General features: G+C 37.7%; 1 protein-coding gene across 1 annotated transcript in view; it reads right to left on the bottom strand.

The window, feature by feature from the left end:
• mkln1 (muskelin 1, intracellular mediator containing kelch motifs) overlaps nt 1–10,960 on the bottom strand; it is a 38,698-nt gene extending 27,738 nt beyond the window's left edge. Inside the window, exons 1-6 of the mRNA XM_040153098.1 lie at nt 10,841–10,960; nt 9,393–9,462; nt 6,404–6,546; nt 1,508–1,596; nt 1,291–1,400; nt 6–143 (exon numbers count right to left, since the gene is read on the bottom strand). Coding sequence (XP_040009032.1) covers nt 6–143; nt 1,291–1,400; nt 1,508–1,596; nt 6,404–6,546; nt 9,393–9,462; nt 10,841–10,920 — 630 coding nt within the window. The 5' untranslated portion in view covers nt 10,921–10,960. The remainder of the gene's footprint in view (nt 1–5; nt 144–1,290; nt 1,401–1,507; nt 1,597–6,403; nt 6,547–9,392; nt 9,463–10,840) is intronic.
• Between the last annotated feature and the right edge of the window lie 1,154 nt (nt 10,961–12,114).

The raw sequence follows: 12,114 nt of genomic DNA, 5'->3' as shown, positions 1-12,114 counted from the left end.
AGCACCAGCCGGTCGTGCAGGTGGGTGAGCATGGGGTGCTCTAGAGCTATCCGAGTCTTCTTCTGCAGCGACTCAAAGGCCTCTGTGTAGTTATGCTGCCGGAAATGCTTGAGGCAAAGGCGGATGGCTTCCTGTTCTCTGTACTGCAAGGGCAGAAGAAACGAATAAAGGCTCAAATTAGTCCACTAACACAGCCTTCTACTGTCAGCCACACATGCTTGTACAGTCCCATTCAAGGGAAAGCACTGAAAAGACCAAATGTTGCTACAAAATACTTGGTCAACTTTTTAGTTGTGTTTACTTGCTCTTTATCAAGTATATCCTAATTTATGTCAAAAAAATGTATTAGTTATTTACTGAACTTTACTATGGTTAAGTTCTTTCAGAGCTTTGTGCAGGATAGAAAGAAGATACAAAGGATAATTCTGTTTTATTGCAACTTGCACCATAAGAATTCTTTTTAGGGATGTTAGAGCATTCTCAGCATTAACATCTCACCATTAACCTAGTGAGCACGTCTTTAAGACAGGACTGATGAATTGAAAAAATTTGGCTTATTATGTTAAAAGAAAAAGAGTTCTGTAGAACAACCTTTATAGTCAGAAAATGTGGTGTAAAAGCAAATAATTTAGGTATGACGGCACTCCTGAGACCTCTACCATTAGAGCTATGAAGCTGATTGTTAGGTATGGGTGTCTATTTCAATGCCATTACAAAAAAACGGCCCTAAAATTTAAAGTTTTAAAGGCATAAGAAGAAAGATGTTTGCATTCATCTTGCCTAAAGTTACCTACTGCTTGGAAAGTGTAGCACAACATGAACTGAGGTCAAACTACAGTTTGTAATAATGCAGTGAATTCTGGTATCAAGAAATTACATGAAGGAGTCAAATTCAGTTCATCCTGATGAGCTGAATTTAAAGGGACTGAAAGTGGCACATTTATGAAACTGTCCAATTACTGAGCTACTGCTGAGGTCACGAGGCTTTCATATACAATCCCTTGTTAACTTTTAATTAAGCTAAGATACCAATTTACAAAAATGTAGCAAATTCAATGTTTTGACAGTGTTATGATAAAAGAAGAAGAACTGTAGGCATGATTATATCCTTAATAGCTTTGCGCGAGGACATTTGTGTTGTTCAGGGGCACCTCAGAGGTACTTATTGCAAAGTTTAGTTCTCTTGCCAGCTGATTTATCCATCTAATTACAGTCCGGCCTTCTGAATCTGTAATCAACTCTCAGTTCAACCCAACATCGCTCACGTCTAGGCAACCATCGGGTGCTTACCTTGCTATACCAGTTAAGGCAAGGCTGCACCACATCAGGGTCTTCAATACCATGCAGCTCAATGTACCAGATGCTAAAGTTAAAACTAGGACCCCAAGACATCAGAGGCACTGAGACACATAGGAAGAGAAGATGGAGAAAGAAAACTGTTTAAAAGACGGAGATGTTTACCATGTAACAAAGCACACACACTGATACAAACCATATCAGCTCTCACCTATTTTGACAAACCTGCAGGGAAACATCTGCTCGTCAATCTTGTGCTTTAGGGTGAATGTTTCCTTGTTGTAGTCATTCTTAAGGCCACTGGCAGGAGAAAAGAGAAAGAATGCAGATGATGCAGCTGTAGTATCTTGAGATGCCAACAGCATCCATATGCTGATACATTTTGATCTGTCCTCTTCTTTAACAAACAGGCTATCTGGTAATGTAGTAAACTGGATGATTTAGTGCATGGTGTGATTCACCCATTACTGAAATGAGGGGACTATTTATAAATATGACTGTAATTCCTAAACGGTTACGGTAAAACCCCTTGAATTAAAGCTGAAAGTCTACATTTCAATCACATCTTGATGGCTTCGTTTCAAATCCACTGTGGTAGTGTACAGGGAAAAAATTACGAAAACTCTCACTCTCCAAATACTTATATACCTAACTGTATGTAGTGAAGACTCCGAAGGAATTTGACTGTATTTTATGGCCAAAAACATGTTTTGTGAGGTCACAGCGACCTTGACCTCCGAAGCCAAATTCTAGTCAGTTCATCCTCGAGTCCAAGTGGATGTTTTTGCCAGATGTAATGAAATTCACTCCAGGCGTTCATGATGTATCTTGTTGACAAGAATGGGACGGACGAGAGGTCACAGAGACGTTGACCTTTGACCACCAAAATCTAACCAGTTCATCCTTGAGTCCAAGTGAACATTCATGTTAAATTTGAAGAAATTCCCTCAAAGCGTTCCTTAGCTATTGCAATCACAAGAATGGGAGAGATGTACATACGTACAGACAAACGACCAGCTCAAGCACATAACAAGGAATTTAAATAAATATAATAAAAGGCGTTTATATTTTGTCATAATTTGAGTATGAATTGTTGAGTTATGGCCAAAAACATGTTTTGCAAGGTCACACTGACCTTGACCTTTGACCTTTGACAAACAAATTCTAAATCAGTTCATTCTTGAGTCCAAGTGGACCTTGGATGTTTGTGCTAGATGTAATGAAATTCCCTCCAGGCATTCCTGATATATCACATTCACAAGTATGGGACAGACTTGAGGTCACAGAGACCTTGACCTTTGACCTCTGAAACCTAATCAGTTCTTCTTTGAGTTCAAGTGAACATTTGTGTCAAATTTGAAAAAAAAAAAAAAAAAAATCCTCAAGGCATTCCTGAGATATTGCGTTCAGAAGAATGGGACAGATGGACAGGCAACCCAAAACATAATGCCCCCAGTCACAGCTGTTGCCAGCGCGGAAGCATAAAAACTATATTTAATTTGGATCAGTCCCATCTGGTTCATACCTGGTCTGCTTCATATATAGGCCTTTTCTGCTATTAAAACCACCTAAAACTTAACGTGTAGCCCTTGTAACAAATTCTGCTTCTGTTTCCACTGTGGAATGCAGCAGCTCGTCTGTAACATGTCAAACATGCCAATTCATAACGCAGGACATGTTTAGATAAATGGTAAATGGACTGCACTTATATTGCGCTTATCTAGTCTTACCGACCACTCAAAGCACTTTACACTACTGCCACATTCACCCATTCACACATTCATACAACAGCCTTTTCTATACATACAGCGCTTTCTACACACGCACACTCACACACCGATGATACATCGGGGTTCAGTATCTTGACATGTGGAGACGGGTTAGGGGACAACCCGCTCTACCTCCTGAGCCACAGCCACCCCATAAGTGCAGATAAGTACTGCATTGAAGGGTGTTTCAATATGCAGGCAATAGTCTGATTCACAATATCCGACGTGTTTTGCTGTCTTGTTTGCTGCATTTGTCTGTGTAAACTGTAAACAACTTACTTTTTAATTTTTTTTCTTTTAATGTATTTTCTGCAAGGTTTCCAGTAATGACCTATTTTGCCATCAAGTAGCAGGCCAGCACGACCAAATGCTACATTTCTATAAATGATTTTCTCTCCACCATATATTTGTCTTTGCTCTGTTCTGTGAACCTAATACTGCAGGTGGAGCCCTTCGATTCATTCACATATACTGATATATAGAAGTTATTACATGCAAACGTAAATGAAAATCAATACCAGTGGCAATTTTTCTACTGCTGTCTCTTCCACAACTTAAGTGCATTAACCCATCCTGGTGCTGCCTTTTCAGTGACGCATATCCAAAATTTTCCAGTTTGTAAAACAGTAGAAACACAAGGTAGAGCCTAGTCCAGCACTTTACAGGGGTTCACAGGTTATTAAGTTCCGGTAGTGTAAAATACTTATAAGGTCAGTATTGGCAACAATACCAATCTGGTGGATTCAGGATTTCTGTCTGGCCAATTATCAGATTGGACATTCAAATCGTATACAGTTAGGCACGCAAGTATTTGAACAGTGACACAATTTTTTAAATTTTGCCTCTGTACACCACCACAACTCTAAAATATGTGGTCCAAAGAAATGTTGATGCAAATGAGGGAGGTCACTGTCAGGCTGAAAAAAAAAAAAAAAAACCTATTAGAAACTTTGGGAGTGGACAAATCAACAATTTGGTACATTTTTAAAAAGAGGGAATGCAGGAGTGAGCTCAGCAACACCAAAAGGCCTGGAAGACCAGGGAAGACAACTAAAGTGGATAATCACAGATTTCTTTTATTGGTGAAGGAAAACCCTTCACAACATCTAGCCAGGTCAAGAACACTCGAAGAGGTAGGTGTATCGGTGTCAAAGTCTACAATCAAGAGAGACCTTCATGAATGTAAATACAGAAGGTTTTCCACAGCGTGCAAACGACTGGTAACAATGAGGTGCAGAAAGGCCAGATTACATTTAGCCAGAAACCCTCTAAAAAAGCCTGCTGAGTTCTGGAACAAGATTCTTTGGACAGATGAAACCAAGAGTAACTTGTATGAGAAGAGAAGAATATGGAGCAGAAAAGGAACGGCTCATGTTTTAAAGCATACCACATCATCTGTCAAACAGTAGAGGCAGTGTTATGGCATGGGTATGTATGGCTGCAAATGGAACTGGATTGCTGGTGTTGACTGATAATTTGACTGCTGATAGAAGTTGAAGGGTGAATTCTGAAGTGTATAAGGCTATACTATAGCAAAATGCTGCAAAATGGATGGAAAATAAAAAATATGCTGCGAAAGTAATCCAAGAGCTTCTCAAGGCAAAGAAATGGAATTTTCTTCAATGGCCAATTCAGTCATCTGATAACAGACCAATTGAATATGCTTTTAACTTCCTGCAGACAAAACTGAGGGCAGAAAGAACCATAAACAAGCAGCAACTAAAGGCAGCTGCAGTAAAGGCCTTGCAAAGTATCTCAAGGGAGGAAACTCTGAATTTGGTGATTTCCCTGGGTTCCAGACTTCAGGCAGTCATTGACTGCAAAGGATTTTTGTCAAAGTATTAAAAATAATAATTTTGTCCCATTACTTTTGAGCCTCTTAAAATGTTGCAAATGTGATTTTTTTTTTATCCAATTGCCGATAAAAAGAGATTAATTTAAAAATGTATTCTGATGCATCCGCCTCTCTCTGCGCAGTCATTACTCTGTGTTCTTGAGCATTGTCATTGATTACACATGACGAGTAATAGCCTATCAACACTGAAGGCTACTGATCCAAGACACACCGAGCAGGAGAGAACAGGAGATTGAGAGGGAGAGAGAGAAGCCATCACTTCCTCCTAAGCTAAAGTAAGTAGCAGATTTGAATAGCGTATAAAAAACAGTAGGATAAGCTAGAAATTAGCTAAAATAAGAGCTATGAGTTCTTGAGCAGAAATAGTGCACGTTTAAATGTACAGCGGTTAATTAGCCGCTCTACTTAGGAAAATAGCTAAATTAGCTGAGTTGACAGAGCAGCAAAAAATGCTACCAGTAACACAGAAACATTCGCAACCAGAAATGAGACAATACGCTTAAAGCAACACGTCACTCACTTCTGTTACTGAAAAGGAATTTTACTAAAGTAGAAGTAAAATTACTTGTATAAAAATGTACTTAGTTAAAAGTACAAAGCAAGTCCATAAAAAGGAATCTGAGTAAACATTACTGCATTACATTACACGTGAGGAAAAAAAAAACATTTTATGGGGATAATAATTACAACAGATAATAGGTAATAGATAATTACAAATAAACACTTGATTCGGAATTTATTAGGTACACCTAGTTAAAACTCATTGCAGTCTAATACAACAGTCCTGCGATAAATCCTCCATTCACGAAGGTCATAATGTTCAGTTTCTATTAAAATTATTTAGAGAGTCATTGAATCCACTGCATGATCATTTTGGAGGATGTAGTGTGTGGTGCTGTTGAGCTATACTACATTATACAGAGAGCTGTTTCTGTTATTTAGCGTACCTTCATTGGTATAAGTTGGGTGGATAAAATAATAATAGAGACACCTTGACACCATGGTGGGTTTCCAAAGACTTTATGTAGCAGTAGTTTTGTGTTGGAGTTTTTGTTATTCTTAATTTTGACACCAAGATTTTCATTTTTACTGCAAATGTATTTTGGTTCCAAATATTGTTGTATTCTTGATTACTAATAATCGGTTTCAGAATCGGCCCTGAAAAAAACATATCTGCCAACCCCTACTATGTGACCAGGTCGGATAAATCAATCAGTCCCAGACGTCAATAATACAACTTCCTTGGGATGCTTTATTGCCAATTGGACTTTATTTCCCCTTAAATTTTCTTCTGAGGCAGAGCTTACCCCTAGGCTTTGTATTACCCCCAGTAAGCTCCAAACAATTCCAATTTCTCTCACAAGATATCAAAAAACACTGCATTGAAATTTCACATTAATGTAGCTACAAATTCAGTAATTTCTAACTGCAATAATCACAAAAAAGGAGTGGGATTGGTCTTTAATAAGCAGTGACATCTCACCTGGACAAAAGCTCTGTCATGTTCTCTTCACTCATCCCACCAAACACTTTAAACTTCTTCAGGTTGCAGACATGAGTCTTCTCATACTTCCCAAAGGTGATGCTCTGAACAATTGCCGGCCTTTCCATTTTCAAGATTAAAAACTGGAGGAAAAGGGAGAGAAAAATAAAGAGGAGAAATGAAAAACACTGAAAGCAGAGGATAGTGATGATATTATTAGTGTGTGTGGAGGACTGCATAAATTGCCTGTGCTTATAGCATGCAAGTCACTGTGAAAAGATTTGCTCATTATCTGAACGACTACAGCAGGGCAATCTACTGCATCAGGTAAGTGGCATTATGTACAATCTATAAACTGCATCCACATGTGACTGGTGCTCTAACAAGCCAGCACATCTAAAGACAAATCACTGGTGGCCATTAGGCAAGAACAATTGGAGAACACAGGCCAGAACATTGATTAAATATGCCACTGGAAAGCAGACATGTTTTCTCATCTACTCATAAGAGATGCGAATGATCTATCACTCCATCTTCTTTATTAATATTAGTCTGAGATTAAGATTTAATGAAACCAATATCAGTCGGGAATTTCACTTTTAACCTTTATGGTCAATAAAAAAATAAAAGCAGCTTTACTAACTTTTGACTCTTCTCTCAGGCACTGATCTTGTTCTTTTGCCCAAGTTCATCATGAGTCATTGTGTGATTAAATAGCCTGATCCTCCCACCAAGCTCCTGCAGTGACTCATATGTAAAAGGTGACAATTTACTGATCCTTGCCTGTATTCTAGCCCATATTTTGTTTTAATTCAATGATGCAGGGGGAATAAACCACTATAGTCACCTGAATTTCTTGTCTCAGGCAGTGACACAGTTGAACAGTCAAACAGTCCACTATGCTGCTGTTTAGCACAGATCGTATTACTGTACAGATTTGATGTGAATAACATGTGCGAACACTGGGAGTTTCCCAATGAACGAGATTTATGAGCTAGTTTTATAGCTTATAACGGTATTTATTGTGTAAACATGTTCTACTGCATGGATCAATTACAGCTAGTTTTTTCTTAAATGCCCCGCCTCAGCATTCTTCCACTTTGGACATGAATTTCAAGGGAACTTCACTTGTGTCCCCTCTCCTAGTCGGGCCTTTAGTGACTTTGGCTCCGCAGATAACAGGGATTCTTTAAATTTATATTGGTTTCTCCAAAACCAATATAATTTTTTTTTGTCAGCTCACTTACAATATGTTGCTCCTTTTAAATATGTCAGTACAAAGGAATAATAGTACAAAATTGATTAAACTTTTCAGACAGGGCTATAAAAAGATACATTCAGTTTTTTTGTTTATCTGTCTGATTTGTTTTTTTAAGTACTATGATGTACAAAAGTTACACGACTACATATCAGCACTGAAAATATTTGAATGATTCAAGATTGATGTCAGTTAGGGCTGCAATTAAATATTTATTAATTCATTTTCTTTTTTTTGATCAATCTATTAAATTTTAGGTCTATGAAAGTCAGAAAAGAGTGAAAATGTCCATCAAAATTTCACAAACCCCAAGATGAGGTCTTCAAATGTCTTATTTTGTCCAACTAAAAGTCCAAAACCCAAAAATGTTCAGTTTAGTGTCAAATAAGACAAGGAAATAAAGGAAATTTCTAGAGCTAAGAAGCTGGAACTAGGGAATGTTAGCATATCTGCTTGAAAAATGACTTAAATAATGATAATTTGCCAATTAATTTTCTATCGATCAACTAATCAATTACTCAAATAATCATTTCAGCTCTATTACCAATATTACTTTTTAAAACTGATATTGGCAAATACCGACAGACTAGAGCTGCACAGGAAATATTGAAATAATCATGCTGTAATTATTTGGTTGACTACTGGAAATGTGACTGAATTGAACTGTGAACTGAGTTTGAAGAAACATTATAATTAAAATTCTTGCTAAACAATTACACTGTATATTTGTTGTTTGTTGTACATTTTGAGCAATTTCCTTAATCAATCCTCAGGTGTTTAAAAAATCAATAACAGATTAGTAATTAAGAATTTTTCTTCCCATAATCAAAGCTTTGACGGTAAACAACTTCCACTGCAAACATACATGCAGTAAACGCAACAGATACAGCTAAATACTTTGAATCATAAATAAAACAATGACATCACTCAAATACCACTATTTTCTTATGGAAAATCACTTGCACCTTGCTTTCAGCATTGGCTCTAATTGTATTTGCCTACTGTACACAACGGCACTAAGTCCAAACTGTGTGGAAATTCATTTAGGTTATCAAAAATTCCACATGGATGGAACGGATGCCCGAGGGATGCACAAGTAATATCATACCAAATTTGAAGACTGTCAGTTAACATTTACTTGAACAATCATATTTTTTGTGGCTGTCACAATATGGCAAAAGTTGGAGTTAGCCGTCCTTCACCAGTTTGTAGGTCAGAAACTATTTTCTCCCATGTGTGAGGCCTGACTTAGTAATGTAATGTTAAATGTGAGCGGATCAGAGACAAACAATCCTTTAGCTATCCACACATCTCATTTTCTCTGCACACAATTTGAAACAGTCCTTGTAATGTTAAGATACGAAAAGCCAATAAGATCCCTTGAGGAAACTAGGAAAATGTGGGAACTGTCTAACATCAGCATTGCTTTCTCTAATAAAAGAGTTTAACAAAACACTGTGGAAAAATCAATAGTAATAGTTCTATTATACAACATCTGTAGTATAATAAAGCAACACACAAGCTCCCCTGAACTTCACAATTTGGTATTGATGATCCCCATCAACGTCTCTGTACAGAGCACCTGGTCCATAATTTGTACATCTCCTAATGCATTCTGTCTAACTTAATGCACAGGCAACTGTCTTGTCAAAGTGCTGTTCCATGTGGACCTCCATGTGGCACAGTGAAGTCATATGACAAGACATTGTGTCTGAGCAGCAATGGACCTACCTGTGGAGGGTAATTGCTCTCAGAAGACCATCTGGAAGACTGATCATTAGGTTTGTCCACCAAGATATTCCTAAAAACCACAGCGAGAAAGCAGGAGTTCATTCATCTCTGTCCTACATCACAGCAGCAACATTACATTAAAGTTACGAGGGCATCACAACTCAGGAGAAGAAAGGGGATATACAATATATAAATAAAATATAGATATATATTACGTCTAGATACATACATACAAGACATGTATGTGTGGGATGGAAAAAATATTAGGAACACCTCTCAGTATAACCCAGTTCAGTTCAACAGTGCCACAAATTAAAGTCTCCAAAATGTCCATTAAAATAAATCAACATCCTCCTAAACAGATTCAATAAAAAAAGCAAACATACTGCTTTACTTTTTATCTAGGTTTACTTAATAAATTGGCAAGTGAGTGTATGTGTAACAGCAACCTTTTCCAATCCTTTTGAATTTGTGGTCAAGTATTTTCTGATCAGGTATCTGACAAATATGGTCTATTATTATTATTATTATTATTATTAACAACACAGCAGTGACTTGGGGATTGGATGATGATTAGATGATTTAATGACATATTTAACTATTATTGAAATAACAAGCACTTTTTGAACGGGCACTACATTAGTTATTACAATAACGATAGTATAAGCCATAACCAAGACATTGTTTAAACCATAAACAAGCGAATCCTCTGAAACTATGGCGGTCTTCACTAGTAAATGATAACATTTTGAAATGTTACTATGTGTATGCGAACCATAAAGTATGACAGTTGGTTTCCTAACAGCAGTTTCGGGTAGCTGATTAGCTGCTGTTGCTAAAGCACAGCTTTTAGTTAGATAACAGCAGCTGCTTTAGGTCTGGCGGCAAGTTAGCAAACAGTGACGTTTGTTGTTAATATTATAAGGTACCGGACTGCAAATTACTGAACCAAATTCTAGAGTACAGCGACGTCTTAACAACTCTTTAGTCTGCAGCTGCATGGGATTTGCTGAATTTCAATATGAAGTAGTGAGGGCTATTGATCCAAAACAACCTATTTTGAAGAGAAGAAAATATAAATTAAGGTAAACAAAGCAACTAAATCCGGGGGTCAGTGCAGAGGAAATAAACTCCCATCTATTGCATGATCTAAATGACAATGGCGAGTAATTGCAAGTTTCAAAAAATATATATAAACATTATCTTATCAGATATACGATCATTCACCACAAACGCTTCAGTGGACCATCAGCAATATGACTGTCGGGTGGCTAAGTATCCAAATGCAACGCCCCTGATGCTGCTAACGAAGCGCTAGCTGGCTCGGATCACAGACGAGGTTGGCCCGTCGGGCCGGCTGGGCACTGGTGCACTGTGGTACTAAAAGATCAGCTGTACCCACAACACGGAGTGAATACGCTGTGCCAGCTTCTGTGTGCATTACTTACTCAGGTAAATATGTAGAGGAGTAAGAGCTCCATTTAAAAACGCTGAAACTCAGGACTCTGCTCTCAGGAACGACAGCCATCTTGTTGCACAAAATAACTAACAGAGGGAAGCTAGCACGGACCAAGCAGCAACGGCCTTAAAGAGACAGTACACCCTGTTCTTTTAGGGTTGTATAGAGCGGTATGCGGTATGTAATGTAACACAATTACCAAGACACATTTTCCATCATAATAATACATCAAGTGTTCTCAATAGCACATTCACCAAAATAATGACAATGATAATAATAATAATAATAACAACAACAATAATAATAATGATGATGATGACGATGATACAATCTTATTACTTAGGCTACTACTTACCCAAGTACATTGGGGTGGAATTTGTAATGCTGTGATGCCTACAGCTTTGAAAAATTACGTCCTGATATTTACCATCCACAGACCTCACCGCGACATTGCCAGATGAACAAAAAAATGCAGCAGAAACTGAGCTGCTGGGCCTCCTTTATCATGTCAGTTGATACTGTTCTTTAGTTAGTGTGTTTTCTCATACTCCCAGGCAAAGTTACAAATAATCAAATTAACATAAACCAATTACAACGCAGTGGAACTGGGGTTGTTGAGGGCCCCGGGAGAGTTGTGTGCCCAGCCTGGTTGGTAATCCTGCCTTGGTTATTTGGAACTATTTTGTTACCGAATGGAGAAAATACTTAAGTGTCCACAGCAATAACGTTTAGCAACAGTTATCTTTAAAAGTGAGAAAACATTTTGTATATTTTGTGAACTGCATCTGCAAGAAAATTACAGGTGTATGTAGATACCACGTCTGTTCTATGTCTTTAAACATATAATATACTGTAGAATGTACATATTTAAATTTGGAGATTTTCACATCTTGGTACACAGGGTGTGTACTTGCTTGCTCACTATTAACTGTGCTATTAATAGTGTTTATGCTATGCTCTGGTTTTAATTTTTGTCATTTTTTTGTATGTTTTTGGTGTCTATAGATCTGACCTGTGCACTACTTGCCTCTGAGACATTTGAATTTCATGTCAGGGCCCCCCACCACTCCTACCAAGCAGCAAGATATTCAGACTGAATAACACAAACAAGATGATCACAAATATGCAAAGAAACCACAAAGAGATGCAAAATGACTACCTCATTGCTTGTACTATTGTTGTGTCTCTTCGTTGTCATTTGCATCTCTTTGCGGTTGTTTTGCATCTTTGTGATCATCTTGCGTCTCGATGCATCTCTTCATG

The sequence above is a fragment of the Xiphias gladius genome, chromosome 2, assembly GCF_016859285.1.
Source record: "Xiphias gladius isolate SHS-SW01 ecotype Sanya breed wild chromosome 2, ASM1685928v1, whole genome shotgun sequence".
NCBI classification, from domain to species: domain Eukaryota; kingdom Metazoa; phylum Chordata; class Actinopteri; order Istiophoriformes; family Xiphiidae; genus Xiphias; species Xiphias gladius.
The sequence above is the reverse complement of the archived record's forward strand: the minus strand, read 5'-3'. Positions and strand labels throughout refer to the sequence as shown.